Source organism: Oncorhynchus masou, chromosome 17, assembly GCF_036934945.1.
Source record: "Oncorhynchus masou masou isolate Uvic2021 chromosome 17, UVic_Omas_1.1, whole genome shotgun sequence".
Classification (NCBI taxonomy): domain Eukaryota; kingdom Metazoa; phylum Chordata; class Actinopteri; order Salmoniformes; family Salmonidae; genus Oncorhynchus; species Oncorhynchus masou.
The window spans coordinates 26,652,838-26,671,292 of NC_088228.1; the positions used below are offsets into that span (position 1 = coordinate 26,652,838).

At 45.4% G+C, this 18,455-nt stretch overlaps 1 protein-coding gene across 5 annotated transcripts in view; it reads right to left on the bottom strand.

Annotated features, from left to right (window-relative positions):
• LOC135558777 (zinc finger protein 521-like) overlaps positions 1–18,455 on the bottom strand; it is a 166,090-nt gene that overhangs the window by 14,311 nt on the left and 133,324 nt on the right. For all 5 annotated transcript variants that reach the window (XM_064992901.1, XM_064992900.1, XM_064992896.1 and 2 more), the window contains one exon: positions 4,811–4,926. In XM_064992901.1, coding sequence (XP_064848973.1) covers positions 4,811–4,926 — 116 coding nt within the window. The remainder of the gene's footprint in view (positions 1–4,810; positions 4,927–18,455) is intronic.

An 18,455-nucleotide genomic window follows, 5' to 3' on the forward strand; every position in this document is an offset into this window, starting at 1 on the left:
ATGTCTCTCTCTCTCACACACACACACACACACACACACACACACACACACACACACACACACACACACACACACACACACACACACACACACACACACACACACACACACACACTGCAGAGAGAAAATCCTCTTAGGATCATTAGGTTTGTCATGCTGTCTAATTCTGATCGACCTACAGTAGTAAAGTAGAATACCGGGACTGTGATACGTCGTCGCCATTCATCTCACAATGTTTACTTCCCCTTTTACAGCGCCGACGACTGTTTGTACAGCGTGTTTGTACATCATTATAAATAAGCTTAAATATTAATGATGGTGCTTCACAAACACACAGTTGTGCCCTTTTATTTATTTCAACTTTTTTTTGAAATGGTGACAGCACTGTGAGCACATGGGCGGATGAAGAGAAGAACGGCATGTCATTTAAAAAGGTACAAAGAAAAGTTCAAACGCATGTGAAGCTGTCACACTTGGCAGATGAAGATAGTGTATTCTCAGAAAGCTAGGTGTTGGCAAGCCACTGAGGGCTAAACAAATGTAGATCAGCCTCAGAGTGGCACGTGTTAGCGATATGGTGCAGTAAAGGTGGGGACATATTCCAAATTGTAAATTCTAAAATCAATCTTCATGGGAATTGTAGTCCCAATTCGCAATGTCTGAATGATGCTTTGCCTCGTTTCGGTTTCTCAAAGTCTGCGAGAGCCCACCAAAAAACACTGACAATCTTAAATAAATAATAATGAATATTAAATCAATATTAAATAATATTTAGTGTGATGACTGTCAGTTTTTTTTGCTCTCGCGCACGTTGAGAAATCACTCTAATATTGTTTACAGACTGGGCTATGCTATTACACATGCTATGCTATGACACATGATATGCTATTACACATGCTAATGCAATACTATCATTAGCAATACAGTGAACCCATGGTGATTATTCTGCTTTATTTTCAAAATATCATATTTTTTCATAATAACAAAAAAGGTATTTTCCTAAAAATGATGAATATCCTTTGAATTAAAACACAAAAATCGGCCACCGTTTGGCAATAACGGCCGTCACACACTGAGAAAGAAGGAGGGTCTCATTTGTGAGGAGAGGAAGTACAACATGATACAGACATGCTCTTCTCACTTCTAGCACTCATTAAAGAGCTGGAGCTTTGGACCGAGCGGAGTCGTCTTTGAAGGAATCTTTTAAAAGACCCTCCAATTAAGGTGCGTGTCCTGCGGGTATCTAAGGAAACGGAGAGAAGTCCTCGTATACCCACTCACTGTCCTCCTCTATCAACTGGAGCAGGACTTACAATCTCACGCCGCTCACTTCCAAGGAATGATAATGAAAGGGAAGGATAAAGAAGAGCCCCGGCTAAGTGGAACGGGAGGGAGATCTCATCCCAGAGAAAAATGCAATCTTCACTGTTGTGTAACTTGAATATCATTGTCTTGTCTTTGGAGGCTTAGGAGCACTAGGGTTCATCGCCATAGAGAGGGAGGAGATATCCCCACGCATGTGCACTTGCGGTGGTATCGCAACACAAGCAGGCCAATGATGAGCTGCTGGACTTATGTGCTTCTTTCAACAAATGAACTTCCACTCATAGAAATGTCCAATTTAAGCTGTGGCTAATTCACTGCTGCCACCATCAGTTAATAGATCTGCCTCATTAATCCAGTAGAGTAGCAAGCAGAGCTTTGTCCATGGCTCAGTTCCTTATGTAACAAGGCAGAGAGAGACACATCCATTGAAGCTAATGCCAAGGAAACAGGAGGAAAAAGTGTATTTTTAAGTTCGCCGTTGTATTTCAGCATGGCTACTCCTAAGTACCCACAAACCCCTGGCTTGTCCGACCAAGGTAATGGGTAGAGACAACCTGAGCATGGGAGGGTGTTAAGAGTAGATTGGAGGAGAGGAGAGGCTAGAAGAGGATGTGTTTCCTACTCTTATAACTGTGTGGGGGGTGGGCCGTAGGGGTGGTCAGTAGGGGGTAGTGGGAGGTTGAGTGGTCAGAGAGAGAGAGAGAGAAAATGAGAGAGAGCGAGGGGAAGAAAGCGGATAAACCACACCACCGCTAGCCCTGTTAGCACCAACACTGAACCATTGGCCCTCCCCATCAGCACCTCATGAAATATCTCAAAGGGGTGGTCTATGTGTCTCAATGCTTGGCTAGAGAAAGAGAGAGAAAGAGAGAAAGAGAGGGAAAGAGAGAGAGAGAAAGACAGCGAGAAAGGGAGAGAGAGCAGAGTTTCTTCTGGACTGTGGTTTCTGGGGCACCGAGGCCCAGGAGTCAGTCAATCTGTCCGGTCCGAGGGAGGCAGCCGGGCAGGGGTTCCTGGGAGGGCTGATTAGACGGATGCTCTCCCATCATCCATCTCGACAGGCTCGCCCCTCGCAGGGTAGAGTTCACAGGGGGAGGCGATGGGGGAGGATGGGTGGATGGCGGGGGAGAGGCGGTGCGGGAGAGGGGGTAGCGCTGAATACCTGTCACAGCCTTTGGTCTGTTTCAGGGAATCTCAGCGGCAAATTAATAAAATATCATTGCTGCTTCCCTGTACTTGCCTACCGTGGCAGGCAGCTCTCCCTCTCCTCTCTCTCTCTCTGCCTGCACTAACCCCCTGACCTCTTCAGACTACTGTGAGAGATGAGGAGCCGAGGTAGTCAGAGAGTGGGCCAGAGTGTCAGGATGGAGGAGGAGAGAGTAACTCAAAACTCCAGGCAGAGAGAGGAGCAGCATCTATCTCTTCACCGCTGGCTGATAGCTCCACTAGAGAGAGATTGACAAATTACTTCACCATGTCAGGGAGACATTTTGAGTAGCGATATAGTCGGCACAAAAACAACAACCCGCAACAAACAACAACTTGTACACAGTACATAAACCTTGACTATATCTTGTATGTGGCAGTGCAGATGCAGTAGAAAAGAGACATCTATATTCTAGAACAGAAGATGTCTCTTGTATCTTGTATCTTAAATCGGAAATACTGTCCGCGTTGTACAACACAAATTCTAGGTCTACAAAGAAAAATGTCCTTCCTTTGAAAACACATTTCTTCATTTCTTCTTCTAAAAAAAGGAACCCCAGGGGGAGTTAGAGGTTTTGGTGTTAATCAACGTGTGTGTCTGTAATGATGTGGATTTATGTAAATGTCGTAATGCATGCGTGTTTAAGTGGGAAAAGCCTTTGCGTGTAGGTGTGTGTGTGTGTGTGCGTCTTTGTGTGTAGGTGTAGGTGTGTGCGCGTCTCTGTTTTGTGTGTGTGTGTGTGTATGTGTGCACATGTGTCTTTCGGTGTGTGTGTATGCACCCATTGGGGGTTGCTTCTAGAGCATGCCACGGTGCAGGTAGAATATGATGATCGTCTTATCCCTAAGCACAATCCATGCTCTCCTTTTCACAACCCCCTGCTCCACAACAAAGTGCCATATGTCTTTCATGTTCGCTCACCGTCTCTTCACAAAGGGTGTTAAACAATATAAGCACGAAACAACACCTCCGGGAGCTGGAGGATCACTTCATGCCCAAAAAATGTCAGAGTAAAAAGTTGAAAAAACATCCCCAGGTTATTTGAGATTGTTTACAGGTACTTGTAACAACCCTGGCAATAGCAAAAACACTCAAAACATTAGTTCCAATGACAGATGAAATTGGATAACTAAGACGCTGTGTTTGCCATGTTGTGTTAAGAGAGAGGACTCGATGCTAGCTAGGAGTTTGTTAGAACACACAAGACTTGTAAGTTACTAATAACCTGGTCTTCCATGACCAACCTGTATGTTGGAAGGTGATGCCTCAATCCTTGTTTAATTCATGGCTGTCTGTTCTGTAGACTCAACTACCTGATACATAATGATCACATTCACCTTCCTCCTGGCACCACATGGCTCTGTGTTGACTGGCTGAATCTCAATATGAACATCTCCTCTCTGGTCAATGCTATGCTAAAGCCCAGGATGCATCACTAATCCGACCGTGTCTGTGGTGGTTGGGGCTCGTGGTCAGTCGACTGGTGTTCGGTACTAGTGGGTTTCACAAGGTGCTTTTAAAAAAAATGAGTGTTGACAATTAATTTGCTCTATTCAGATGGCTATATTCATATATTTTAAGGAATCAGTGCTCAACTACGAGGCGCCAACACACAATGTTTCAGATACAAGGGATTTGTACAAGAAACGAGGAAAGACATGGCATGTCTTGCCAGGGCACAATTCCCCAAAAGACGATTGAGCTGGTTGAAAACAACAGATGAAGACTGAAATGAAATAAGGCCTTTTAGTTTTGTTCAAGTACTCTGAGGACAGTGGGAAGAGATTGCTCGAAAACGGATTATCCCGACAACGTTGAGAGTTCATAAGAGTCCAAATTCTAACTTTGTTGAAGGGCAGATATGGTATCCCTATGGAAACAGATCATATTTAGCCATGAGTGTCTCCTCTGTGATTACAGGGCTGGGAAATGGAGGCATATTATTGACTCAACTGTGTTTCGGCCTCTATACAGTATAGTAATTACTCCCCAAAAAGCACATTCCCCTAATCCTTCTAATTCCAGATATTTTAGGTCTAATAAGCAAATCAAATCATTGTGTATCGGTTGATCACAAATTAGTTTGGAAACCAGTTGGAGTAATTCTGTCTGAGTCTCCCATCCCAACCGGGACAGAGAGGAGGCAAAATGAAATGTGCGTGTGCCTGCGTGGGCGTTTGCGTGCTCATGCGTACACGCACACGAGTGTGTGTGTATAGGTTTATGTGTGTGCTTGATGGTGGAGGTGACCGTTAAGTGGCCTGTGTTTGGGCTCACCTGTAGCTCTGTCTGGAAGAAGAACTTCTGTGGGCACTGGGAGCAGTCGTATATCTTATCCTCCTGGCCATGGGCTGAGAATATGTGCTGCTGGAGCTTACTGGCCTGGACAAATACTACAGAGAGAGAGAGAGAGAGAAGAGAGGAGAGAGAGAAAGGGGAGAAAGGAAGTGAGTATCTTCTTTGAGTAAAATATCAGACATTTTGCTAATGGGATAAACGGCGCTATCAGAATATAAGGGTAAATGCAAAAAAATCCACAATAATATAGGCTAAATAAGAAACATAGAAACAAAGAGGAGAAAGTCATTGCTATACAGCCGACATATATTGGTTAAGGGCAACAGATTCTAAATACGGACAAATTAATGTGTTGCACTGACAATAAAAAGATTATGATTATGAGGTCAGTAATTAAGACCAAAAAAAAGGCAACTTTGTATTCTGACAGATAATTGGGGTTTTAACAGTGGTCATACGATGGTATGGTGAATGAGCGCATAATGTTACGAGAATAATGAGGATCTTTATTTAGAACTACTTGTTGGGACAACAAGCCAGAAAATAAACAACCACAGAAGAAATTGGCATGACTTCAAGTGCAAAACATGGCCTCCATTACGCTACATCGCTAATGATATTGACAATATAAATATTCATGCAGAGGCACTATTTATTTATGCAGACTCAGACTACAGTCGCTATGATATAAACACACACACGCACACTTACAAAATATAAATGTATACTATGCATTTGGGCTTTAATTAAGCCATAGATAGTCCACGTTGGTACAGTATACTAGGGAGACGTGCACATCTCTCTCTCTTGGTGTGCGTGTAATTCTCTCTCTCTCCGTGTTCACCGAAGAGCACTTCAAACATGCCATTTGTTATCCCAGAAGTCTGTGCGATAAGGAAGCATGTTACCTCTGTCTACTCTCTGAGGTCTGGACGCTCCCGAAAAGTGACCATGTGGGGCTGGGCTTCATTTTGAATTTCTTAAAAGGGGCAAAATAACTTTTGTATTAATGCATGCGCCGCCTGGGCTGAGGGCCGCAGGGAGGGGGAGTGAAAAGCAGCCGCTAAAGGGGAGGTGTCTATCTGAGAGCACTTTGGGGTTTCTGCAGCTCTATCGCCTCTGACGGGAGCTCTACTGCAGAGCACGGGGTGCTCGGCAACATCAACATGTCCCAAAATCAGCCAGGAGAGCTGATATTAATTATTGAGCTGTATACGCCGAGGTTCACTTAGCTACGGCAGACGGCCGCCCAGATGGCCGCCACGTATGCTCCTGACCTGAGAAATAAAAGTTTATATCTGCAGCTCGCGTTTCGCATCCAGAGTGACAGACACTCACAGACTACTAATATCGCAGTGACAGCTGTCCGTGGGAACACGACTAAACTAAACACAGTGTTGAACACAGAAATGAACATACTCACACTAATGAACAAACAACACCATGGCTGTGATTATGGGTTATAGCCCACTTCTGAAAAGAAATGATCAGAGTGTTCGAGCTGGATGTTCTATTCGCAACAGCTTTGTTTCATCCCAAGGTTAAGTACAACACAAGGCCATCCAAAGCTGGAAATATATAACTGTATCGTGCTTAGAGGCTACAATGATTGCGGCTTTGTTTGTGTTTTTCACATATTTTAGGAAAAAGAAACTAGGCATGCAGACATACACTATGAGAACATCTGCTCGTCGAACATCTCATTCCCAAATCGTGGGCATTCATATGGAGTTGGTCCCCCCCTCTGCTGCTATAACAGCCTCCACTCTTCCTCGAAGGCTTTCCACTAGATGTGGGAACATTGCCGTTGGGAATTGCTTCCGTTCAGCCACAAGAGCATTAGTGAGGTCGGGCACTGATGTCGGGCGATTAGGCCTGGCTCACAGTTGGCGTTCCAATTCATCCCAAAGGTGTTGGATGGAGTTGAGGTCAGGGCTCTGTGCTTGCCAGTCAAGTTCTTCCACACCGATCTCAACAAACAATTTCTGCATGGACCTCACTTTGTGCACTGGGGCATTGCCATGCTGAAACAGGACAGGGCTTTCCCTAAATTGTTGCCACAAAGTTTGAAGCACAGAATCATCTAGAATGTCATTGTATGCTGTAGTGTTAAGATTTCCCTTCACTGGAACTAAGTGGTATAGCCCGAATGATAAAAATCAGCCAGAGACCATTATTCCTTCTCAACCAAACTTTACAGTTGGCACTATGCATTCGGGCAGGTAGCGTTCTCCTGGCACCCGCCAAACCCACATTGGTCCATCGGACTGCCAGATGGTGAAGCGTGATTAATCACTCCAGAGAACGCATTTTCACTACTCCAGAGTCCAATGGCGGTGAGCTTTACACCACTCCAGTTGACGCTTGGCTTGTGCATGATGATCTTAGGCTTGTGTGTGGCTGCTCGGCCATGGAAACCCATTTTATGACGCTCCCAGAGGCAGTTTGGAATTCAGTAGTGAGTGTTGCAACCAAGGACAGACATTTTTACACGCTACGCGCTTCAGCACTCGGCGGTCTCATTCTGTGAGTTGTGTGGCCTACAACTTCGCGGCCTTGCCGTTGTTGCTCCTAGACATTTCAACTCCACAATAACTATGTGAATATCGATGTTTTGTTCCCCGGGCCACTTAGTGGCAAAGTGCTCCATCATGCTGGAAAAGGCATTGTTCGTCAACAGGGGATTCATCAGAGAAAATGACTTTACCCCAGTCCTCAGCAGTCCACTCCCTGTACATTTTGCAGAATATCAGTCTGTCCCTGATGCTTTTCCTAGAGAGAAGTGGCTTCTTTGCTGCCCTTCTTGACACCAGGCCATCCTCCAAAAGTCTTCGCCTCACTGTGGGTGCAGATGCACTCACACCTGCCTGCTGCCATTCCTGAGCAAGCTCTATACTGGTGGTGCCCCGATTCCGCAGCTGAAATAACTTTAGGAGACGGTCCTGGCGCTTGCTGGACTTTGTTGGGCACCCTGAAGCCTTCTTCACAACAATTGAACCACTCTCCTTGAAGTTCTTGATGATCCAATAAATGGTTGATTTAGGTGCAATCTTACTGGCAGCAATATCCTTGCCTGTGAAGCCCTTTTTGTGCAAAGCAATGATGACGGCACATGTTTCCTTGCAGGTAACCATGGTTGACAGAGGATGAACAATGATTCCAAGCACCACCCTCCTTTTGAAGCTTCCAGTCTGTTATTCGAACTCAATCAGCATGACAGAGTGATCTCCAGCCTTGTCCTCGTCAACACTCACACCTGTGTTAACGAGAGAATCACTGACATGATGTCAGCTGGTCCTTTTGTGGCAGGGCTGAAATGCAGTGGAAATGTTTTTGGGGGGTCAGTTCATTTGCATGGCAAAGTGGGACTTTGCAATGAGTTGGAATTCATCTGATCATTCTTCATAACATTCTGGAGTATATGCAAATTGCCATCATACAAACTGAGGCAACATACTTTTTGAAAATTAATATTTGTGTAATTCTCAAAACTTTTGGCCACGACTGTACAGTGCCTTCAGAAAGTATTTACGCCCCTTGACTTTTTCTATATTTTGTTGTGTTACAGCCTGAATTTAAAATGTATTAAATTGCGATTTTTCTGTCACTGGCCTACACACAATAATGTCAAAGCGGAATAAAGTATTTTGAAACTTTTACAAATCAATACAAAATGGAAAGTTGAAATGTCTTGAGTCAATACGTATTCAACCTCTTTGTTATGCCCAAATAAGTTCAGGAGTAAAAATGTTCTTTAACAAGTAACATTATAAGTTGCATGGAGTCAATGTGTGTGCAATAATAGTGTTTAACAGTATCTTTGAATGACTACCTCATCTCTGTACCCCACACATACAGATAATTGTAAGGTCCCTCAGTCGAGCAGTGAATTTCAAACATAGATTCAACCACAAAGACCAGGGAGGTTTTCGCAAAGAAGGGCACCTATTGGTAGATGGGTAAAACACTTAATCACAGACATTGAATATCCCTTTGAGCATGGTAAAGTTATTAATTACACCTTGGATGGTGTATCAATACACCCAGTCACTACACAGATACAGACGTTCTTCTTAACTCAGTTGCCGGAGAGGAAGGAAAACGCTCAGTGAATTCACCACGAGGCCAATTGTGACTTTAAAACAGTTACAAAGTTTAATGCTGTGATAGGAGAAAACTGAGGATGGATCAACAACACAATACTAACCTAATTGACAGAGTGAAAAGGAAGCCTGTACAGAAAATAAATACTATAAAACATGCATCCTGTCTGCAACAAGGCACTAAAGTAATACTGGGGGAAAAAATGAGGTAAAGCAGGTAAACCCCGGACCTCATACGGTATGACATGATTCATCTGTTGTAAAAAGGTTGAATATGGGGTATGATGGGACCAGAGTTTTTCTAATCAGGTGACATGGTTTTAAAAAAACTCCTGGAAAAACTCCTGGCCTTGGGAAGGATGAAAACCCTGTCGAGCTGCAGCAACCATGTACTTGTTAATATGAATGATATTTTTTAAAGGAGGCCTAGGGAGGTTTCTTATACACAGACATAGAGAAAGCAACATGATTGGACAATAAAACTCACAGGGGCTGAGTTAGCTTTTTGCAGGTTTGCACGGTGTACTCCTCCTGCCCTATGCAACTGTAGGCTTGATAAAACGGGAACTCACAGTCTGTCAGCTATTGTGTTTATTGATTCATTTCCAGTTGGATCGAAAACGTCTAGGTAGCCTAGTCAGCTAAAGTTTGTTCTGAGGTGTTTTTGATTTCATGTCAATGCTAATATTGCAACTGTAATTACGTATTCGAGAGACAACAAGTGCTCATTTTACAAATGTATTTATATTATCAATAAACATTGGAGAAAAATATAGTTTACATGTTGTCAATAATCTAAGCCAACCCTATCTGTTTTGCAGCATAATTACGCACAACCTGCCTATGCAGCTGCTGTTGTTAGTAGCCTATAGTTGATTAGACTGAAAAATACTATTGTTTCCATGCAATACAGCATGCAAGATCGATAATGTTTAAGTGTAATGGCTGCTACACTTACGTGAGAGTTTGTCTGTCGGGAGTGATGTGTTATCATGCTAAATAAATACCGCAGGAAAGTGGAGAGCGTTGTGTGTTGTGCCCCGCCCACGTGACCTGCAATTTCCGTGAATCTGATTGGTCAACACACACAGAAAGCCTGCAGCAAATCGGTCTAAAAAACAGCACTTTGCCCTCTTTTAACACTCAATATATTTGATTAAACTAAATCAGAAGTGGTAAACGTTTTCCGGCGGCCCTGAACGAGACACAAGTTGCATCAGCATGGCAAAGCTAGGGCATCAATGCATAACTCAGCATTCATTCACCGGCATCATGCATAAGTGTACAATGAAAGCTGAAAGCATTGCAGGCAGAGTGTCTGTCGAGAGAGAGAGAGAGAGAGACGGAGAGAGAGAGAGAGAGAGAGAGAGAGAGACCGAGACGGAGAGAGAGAGAGAGAGAGTGAGAGAGACCGAGACTGAGAGAGAGAGAGAGAGAGAGAGAGAGAGAGAGAGAGACGGAGAGAGCAAGAAAGAGAGAGTGAATGATAGAGACAGTGAAAGACAGGGAGACCGAGCGAAAAAACAAGTGTGTGCGCGAGAAAGAGAGAGAGAGAGTGTGCAAATATGAGGAATCCAACTTTGTGGTCTTTTCTGGCTGTGTGAGTGGAGGCCGACTGAGTGAATGAGGCTGAGCAGGGCTGGGGCCAGTCTGGGCTGGGCGGCGGGGCGGAGGGGCCAAGGTCTCCTGGCTGTGGGGGATATTAAGCACTCTGATTAGATCTCAAGGGCCTCCGCCATGGCAGACGTCTCCTTTACTACAGGCCCCGGCACAGGCCCCAGCTCATCTTTATTTTGGCAGGGTGGATGATGCTCTCTGCAGGCTATCTCTCTCTCCCTCTCTTCACATACAACACCAATGCTAAGCTCTTTGTATAGGGGAAAAGTTGATCCTTTAAAAAGAAAATGTATTTACCGGTTCTATTTACTTCTCTTTTAATTTCACATCCAGAAGTTCATGATAATATAGATTTAAATTTGCCGCAACAAGAGTGAGTGCTCTGTGACTGATGTTATTTTATTGTTGGTAATTAACTTCATTTTGTGATGCTTTTTAATATATGTATATGTATTTTTTGGGGAAAAACCTAATTCTAAAATCGTTACGGAAGAGACTGGCAAGTTCATGGAGGACCAGCTAATTAATATACCTATTTGTCATAAACTTGCTATCGTCAGAAAAAGACAAAGAACATCCTGGAGTTTTGTGACTTTCAGTTTCCTGCTGTGACATAAGGGGGGAAACACATTCATCCTGAACACTTTCTTCTGTTTTCTTTGTCTTAACCCTCATAATATTCCCAATCACATTTTCCCTGGCAGCCCCTCGCAGCCACTCCTAAGGGTGCAGGCAGAGCAGACACTTCTAGCTGCAGGCTCCCCCACTTCTGAAACCTGTCAAAGCTTTCCTGGGAGAGTCAGCCTCACTCTCTCTCGCTGTCTCTCATCATCCAGGGGCTTATGGACCCCTCTCCTCTCCTCCCGTTCCCCAGCTCTCTTCTCCTTCTCTTCTCTCCCTTCATCCTTTCATCTTACATTCACAACTTGCAATTTGCAGAGCTGCACTGTAGCTTTCCCCAAAGTTTTCTTCTCCTTCCTTTCTATCTATGTTTTTTCCCCAGCTCCTGTATGGCCTGTCCATTCTGTCCGTTCTCTACCGTCCACCAGACTACAGTGTAATTAACTCAGAGGAACAACTGACAGTCACTTGGACCCTCCCACATAGACATGGCTCACCGGGTAGACTGGAAATAGATCATTTAGAGACAGACTTTTAAGTGGGATAAATGTTTTCAAGGACAGACTGGGTCTCACCGACAAAACCGCCTCCAACCCATTTCTCCTTATCCAGAGAACGCCTGAGAAACCCAGTGTGCTCCCTCCCTCCCTCCCTCGACAGAAGCAGGCCTTTCAGTCTCTCCCTCTATACTCCCCATGGTCCACCACTTCCATCCTCCATCTATCCCCGTTCCCCACCTCTGTGTGTCTGCTCTACCACCACTGTCCTGAGGGTGCTCTCACTCTCTCTCTCTGCTTTCCTTCCTCTCCTGCACCCGCCACCGGGATCGATATGGACGCAGAGGGAGACGGGGCGACCTGTCTGTCAAAGCTACAGGTGAAGAAAGGCTCATATGAAGAAAGCATGCTCTGTATATTAAACCGAACGACCCTGGTGGGGTGAGGGAGGAGGAGGGGGAGAGGGAAATATCAATAAGCTCCTGCTAAAAGAGAGATAAGGCCAACCAGCAATGAGGGAAGAGGGGGATGAGAGGAGGGGTGGAGAAGACTGAGGAAAAGAGAGGGAAAGAACCCCGAGTGAGGATCTGCTGGACGATAGGAAAAGAGAAGAGCTGGAGACCGACCGAAGAAGAGAGGAGGAGGGAAAAGAGGAAACCAGTAACACGATGAGACTTCCAAAACATTACATGATGGAACAAGTCATGAAACAATTATGAAAACACAAAGCTAAAAATGAGTAAAGTGAGTAAAAAGCTGAGGAATGGAAAATAGTGAAAAGAAAGAGTACAACTATAGAGCTGATAGAGGGGAGGAAGAGTACAACTATAGAGCTGAGAGGGGGGGAGAAAGAGGACAGCTATAGAGCTGATAGAGAGGGGGAGAAAGAGTACAGCTATAGAGCTGATAGAGGGGGAGAAAGAGTACAGCTATAGATCTGATAGAGGGGTGGAGAAAGAGTACATCTAAAGAGCTGATAGAGGGGGGAGAAAGAGTACAACTATAGAGCTTATAGAGGGGGAGAAAGAGTACAACTATAGAGCTGATAGAGGGGGGAGAAAGAGTACAACTATAGAGCTGATAGAGAGGGAGAAAGAGTACAACTATAGAGCTGATAGAGGAGGAGAAAGAGTACAACTATAGAGCTGAGAGGGGGGAGAAAGAGGACAGCTATAGAGCTGATAGAGTGGGAGAAAGAGTACAGCTATAGAGCTGATAGAGGGGGGGGGAAAGAGTACAACTATAGAGCTGATAGAGGGGGAGAAAGAGTACAACTATAGAGCTGATAGAGGGGGGGGGAAAGAGTACAACTATAGAGCTGATAGAGGGGGAGAAAGAGTACAACTATAGAGCTGATAGAGGGGGAGAAAGAGTACAGCTATAGAGCTGATAGAGGGGGAGAAAGAGTACAGCTATAGAGCTGAGAGAGTGGGGGAGAAAGAGTACAACTATAGAGCTGATAAAGGGGGGAGAAAGAGTACAACTATAGAGCTGATAGAGGGTGGGAGAAAGAGTACAGCTATAGAGCTGATAGAGGGGGGGAGAAAGAGTACAACTATAGAGCTGAGAGAGGGGGGAGAAAGAGTACAGCTATAGAGCTGAGAGAGGGGGGGGAGAAAGAGTACAGCTGTAGAGCTGAGAGAGTGGGGAGAAAGAGTACAGCTATAGAGCTGATAGAGGGAGGAGAAAGAGTACAGCTATAGAGCTGAGAGAGTGGGGAGAAAGAGTACAGCTGTAGAGCTGAGAGAGTGGGGAGAAAGAGTACAGCTATAGAGCTGATAGAGGGGGGGAGAAAGAGTACAGCTGTAGAGCTGAGAGAGTGGGGAGAAAGAGTACAGCTATAGAGCTGAGAGAGTGGGGAGAAAGAGTACAGCTGTAGAGCCGAGAGAGTGGGGAGAAAGAGTACAGCTATAGAGCTGAGAGAGTGGGGAGAAAGAGTACAGCTGTAGAGCTGAGAGAGTGGGGAGAAAGAGTACAGCTATAGAGCTGAGAGAGTGGGGAGAAAGAGTACAGCTATAGAGCTGATAGAGGGGGAGAAAGAGTACAGCTATAGAGCTGATAGAGGGGGGAGAAAGAGTACAACTATAGAGCTGATAGAGGGGGGGAGAAAGAGTACAGCTATAGAACTGATAGAGGGGGGAGAAAGAGTACAGCTATAGAGCTGAGAGAGTGGGGAGAAAGAGTACAGCTATAGAACTGATAGAGGGGGAGAAAGAGTACAGCTATAGAGCTGATAGAGTGGGGAGAAAGAGTACAACTATAGAGCTGATAGAGGAGGGGAGAAAGAGTACAGCTATAGAACTGATAGAGGGGGGGGAGAAAGAGTACAGCTATAGAGCTGATAGAGGGGGGGAGAAAGAGTACAGCTATAGAGCTGATAGAGTGGGGAGAAAGAGTACAACTATAGAGCTGATAGAGGGGGGAGAAAGAGTACAGCTATAGAGCTGAGAGAGTGGGGAGAAAGAGTACAGCTGAGAGAGTGGGGAGATAAGAGCGTCTGCTAAATGACTTAAATGTAAATGTAAATGTAAAGAGTACAGCTGTAGAGCTGAGAGAGTGGGGAGAAAGAGTACAGCTATAGAGCTGAGAGAGTGGGGAGAAAGAGTACAGCTATAGAGCTGAGAGAGTGGGGAGAAAGAGTACAACTATAGAGCTGAGAGAGGGGGAGAAAGAGTACAACTATAGAGCTGATAGAGGAGGAGAAAGAGTACAACTATAGAGCTGAGAGGGGGGAGAAAGAGGACAGCTATAGAGCTGATAGAGTGGGAGAAAGAGTACAGGTATAGAGCTGATAGAGGGGGAGAAAGAGTACAGGTATAGAGCTGATAGAGGGGAGAAAGAGTACAACTATAGAGCTGATATAGGGGGGAGAAAGAGGACAGCTATAGAGTTGATAGAGCGAGGAGAAAGAGTACAACTATAGAGCTGATAGAGGGGGAGAAAGAGTACAACTATAGAGCTGATAGAGGGGGGGGGAAAGAGTACAACTATAGAGCTGATAGAGGGGGAGAAAGAGTACAACTATAGAGCTGATAGAGGGAGAGAAAGAGTACAACTATAGAGCTGATAGAGGGGGAGAAAGAGTACAGCTATAGAGCTGATAGAGGGAGGAGAAAGAGTACAACTATAGAGCTGATAGAGGGGGGAGAAAGAGTACAGCTATAGAGCTGATAGAGGGGGGGGGAGAAAGAGTACAGCTATAGAGCTGAGAGAGGGGGGGAGAAAGAGTACAACTATAGAGCTGATAGAGGGGGGAGAAAGAGTACAGCTATAGAACTGAGAGAGTGGGGAGAAAGAGTACAGCTATAGAGCTGATAGAGGGAGGAGAAAGAGTACAGCTATAGAGCTGAGAGAGTGGGGAGAAAGAGTACAGCTGTAGAGCTGAGAGAGTGGGGAGAAAGAGTACAGCTATAGAGCTGATAGAGGAGGGGAGAAAGAGTACAGCTGTAGAGCTGAGAGAGTGGGGAGAAAGAGTACAGCTATAGAGCTGAGAGAGTGGGGAGAAAGAGTACAGCTGTAGAGCCGAGAGAGTGGGGAGAAAGAGTACAGCTATAGAGCTGAGAGAGTGGGGAGAAAGAGTACAGCTGTAGAGCTGAGAGAGTGGGGAGAAAGAGTACAGCTATAGAGCTGAGAGAGTGGGGAGAAAGAGTACAGCTATAGAGCTGATAGAGGGGGGGGAGAAAGAGTACAGCTATAGAGCTGATAGAGGGGGAGAAAGAGTACAACTATAGAGCTGATAGAGGGGGAGAAAGAGCACAGCTATAGAACTGATAGAGGGGGGAGAAAGAGTACAACTATAGAGCTGATAGAGTGGGGAGAAAGAGTACAGCTATAGAGCTGATAGAGGAGGGGAGAAAGAGTACAGCTATAGAACTGATAGAGGGGGGAGAAAGAGTACAGCTATAGAGCTGATAGAGGGGGGAGAAAGAGTACAGCTATAGAACTGAGAGAGTGGGGAGAAAGAGTACAGCTATAGAGCTGATAGAGGGGGGGAGAAAGAGTACAGCTATAGAGCTGATAGAGGGGGGAGAAAGAGTACAGCTATAGAGCTGAGAGAGTGGGGGAGAAAGAGTACAGCTATAGAACTGATAGAGGGGGGGGGGAAGAGTACAGCTATAGAGCTGAGAGAGTGGGGGGGAAAGAGTACAGCTATAGAGCTGAGAGAGTGGGGGAGAAAGAGTACAACTATAGAGCTGATAGAGGGGGAGAAAGAGTACAGCTATAGAGCTGATAGAGGGAGGAGAAAGAGTACAACTATAGAGCTGATAGAGGGGGAGAAAGAGTACAGCTATAGAGCTGATAGAGGGGGGAGAAAGAGTACAGCTATAGAACTGAGAGAGGGGGGAGAAAGAGTACAGCTATAGAGCTGATAGAGGGAGGAGAAAGAGTACAGCTATAGAGCTGATAGAGGGGGGAGAAAGAGTACAGCTATAGAGCTGATAGAGGGAGGAGAAAGAGTACAGCTATAGAGCTGAGAGAGTGGGGGAGAAAGAGTACAGCTATAGAGCTGATAGAGGGGGGAGAAAGAGTACAGCTATAGAGCTGATAGAGGGAGGAGAAAGAGTACAGCTATAGAGCTGAGAGAGTGGGGAGAAAGAGTACAGCTGTAGAGCTGAGAGAGTGGGGAGAAAGAGTACAGCTATAGAGCTGATAGAGGGGGAGAAAGAGCACAGCTATAGAACTGATAGAGGGGGGAGAAAGAGTACAACTATAGAGCTGATAGAGTGGGGAGAAAGAGTACAACTATAGAGCTGATAGAGGGGGAGAAAGAGCACAGCTATAGAACTGATAGAGGGGGGAGAAAGAGTACAACTATAGAGCTGATAGAGTGGGGAGAAAGAGTACAGCTATAGAGCTGATAGAGGAGGGGAGAAAGAGTACAGCTATAGAACTGATAGAGGGGGGAGAAAGAGTACAGCTATAGAGCTGATAGAGGGGGGAGAAAGAGTACAGCTATAGAACTGAGAGAGTGGGGAGAAAGAGTACAGCTATAGAGCTGATAGAGGGGGAGAAAGAGTACAGCTATAGAGCTGATAGAGGGGGAGAAAGAGTACAGCTATAGAGCTGATAGAGGGGGAGAAAGAGTACAGCTATAGAGCTGATAGAGGGGGAGAAAGAGTACAGCTATAGAGCTGAGAGAGTGGGGGAGAAAGAGTACAGCTATAGAACTGATAGAGGGGGGGAAGAGTACAGCTATAGAGCTGAGAGAGTGGGGGGAAAGAGTACAGCTATAGAGCTGAGAGAGTGGGGGAGAAAGAGTACAACTATAGAGCTGATAGAGGGGGAGAAAGAGTACAGCTATAGAGCTGATAGAGGGAGGAGAAAGAGTACAACTATAGAGCTGATAGAGGGGGAGAAAGAGTACAGCTATAGAGCTGATAGAGGGGGAGAAAGAGTACAGCTATAGAACTGAGAGAGGGGGAGAAAGAGTACAGCTATAGAGCTGATAGAGGAGGAGAAAGAGTACAGCTATAGAGCTGATAGAGGGGGGAGAAAGAGTACAGCTATAGAGCTGATAGAGGGAGGAGAAAGAGTACAGCTATAGAGCTGAGAGAGTGGGGAGAAAGAGTACAGCTGTAGAGCTGAGAGAGTGGGGAGAAAGAGTACAGCTATAGAGCTGAGAGAGTGGGGAGAAAGAGTACAGCTATAGAGCTGATAGAGGGGGAGAAAAGAGTACAGCTATAGAGCTGATAGAGGGGGAGAAAGAGTACAACTATAGAGCTGATAGAGGGGGAGAAAGAGCACAGCTATAGAACTGATAGAGGGGGGAGAAAGAGTACAACTATAGAGCTGATAGAGTGGGGAGAAAGAGTACAGCTATAGAGCTGATAGAGGAGGGGAGAAAGAGTACAGCTATAGAACTGATAGAGGGGGGAGAAAGAGTACAGCTATAGAGCTGATAGAGGGGGGAGAAAGAGTACAGCTATAGAGCTGATAGAGGGAGGAGAAAGAGTACAACTATAGAGCTGATAGAGGGGGAGAAAGAGTACAGCTATAGAGCTGATAGAGGGGGGAGAAAGAGTACAGCTATAGAACTGAGAGAGGGGGGAGAAAGAGTACAGCTATAGAGCTGATAGAGGGAGGAGAAAGAGTACAGCTATAGAGCTGATAGAGGGGGAGAAAGAGTACAGCTATAGAGCTGATAGAGGGAGGAGAAAGAGTACAGCTATAGAGCTGAGAGAGTGGGGGAGAAAGAGTACAGCTATAGAGCTGATAGAGGGGGGAGAAAGAGTACAGCTATAGAGCTGATAGAGGGAGGAGAAAGAGTACAGCTATAGAGCTGAGAGAGTGGGGAGAAAGAGTACAGCTGTAGAGCTGAGAGAGTGGGGAGAAAGAGTACAGCTATAGAGCTGATAGAGGGGGAGAAAGAGCACAGCTATAGAACTGATAGAGGGGGGAGAAAGAGTACAACTATAGAGCTGATAGAGTGGGGAGAAAGAGTACAACTATAGAGCTGATAGAGGGGGAGAAAGAGCACAGCTATAGAACTGATAGAGGGGGGAGAAAGAGTACAACTATAGAGCTGATAGAGTGGGGAGAAAGAGTACAGCTATAGAGCTGATAGAGGAGGGGAGAAAGAGTACAGCTATAGAACTGATAGAGGGGGGAGAAAGAGTACAGCTATAGAGCTGATAGAGGGGGGAGAAAGAGTACAGCTATAGAACTGAGAGAGTGGGGAGAAAGAGTACAGCTATAGAGCTGATAGAGGGGGAGAAAGAGTACAGCTATAGAGCTGATAGAGGGGGAGAAAGAGTACAGCTATAGAGCTGAGAGAGTGGGGGAGAA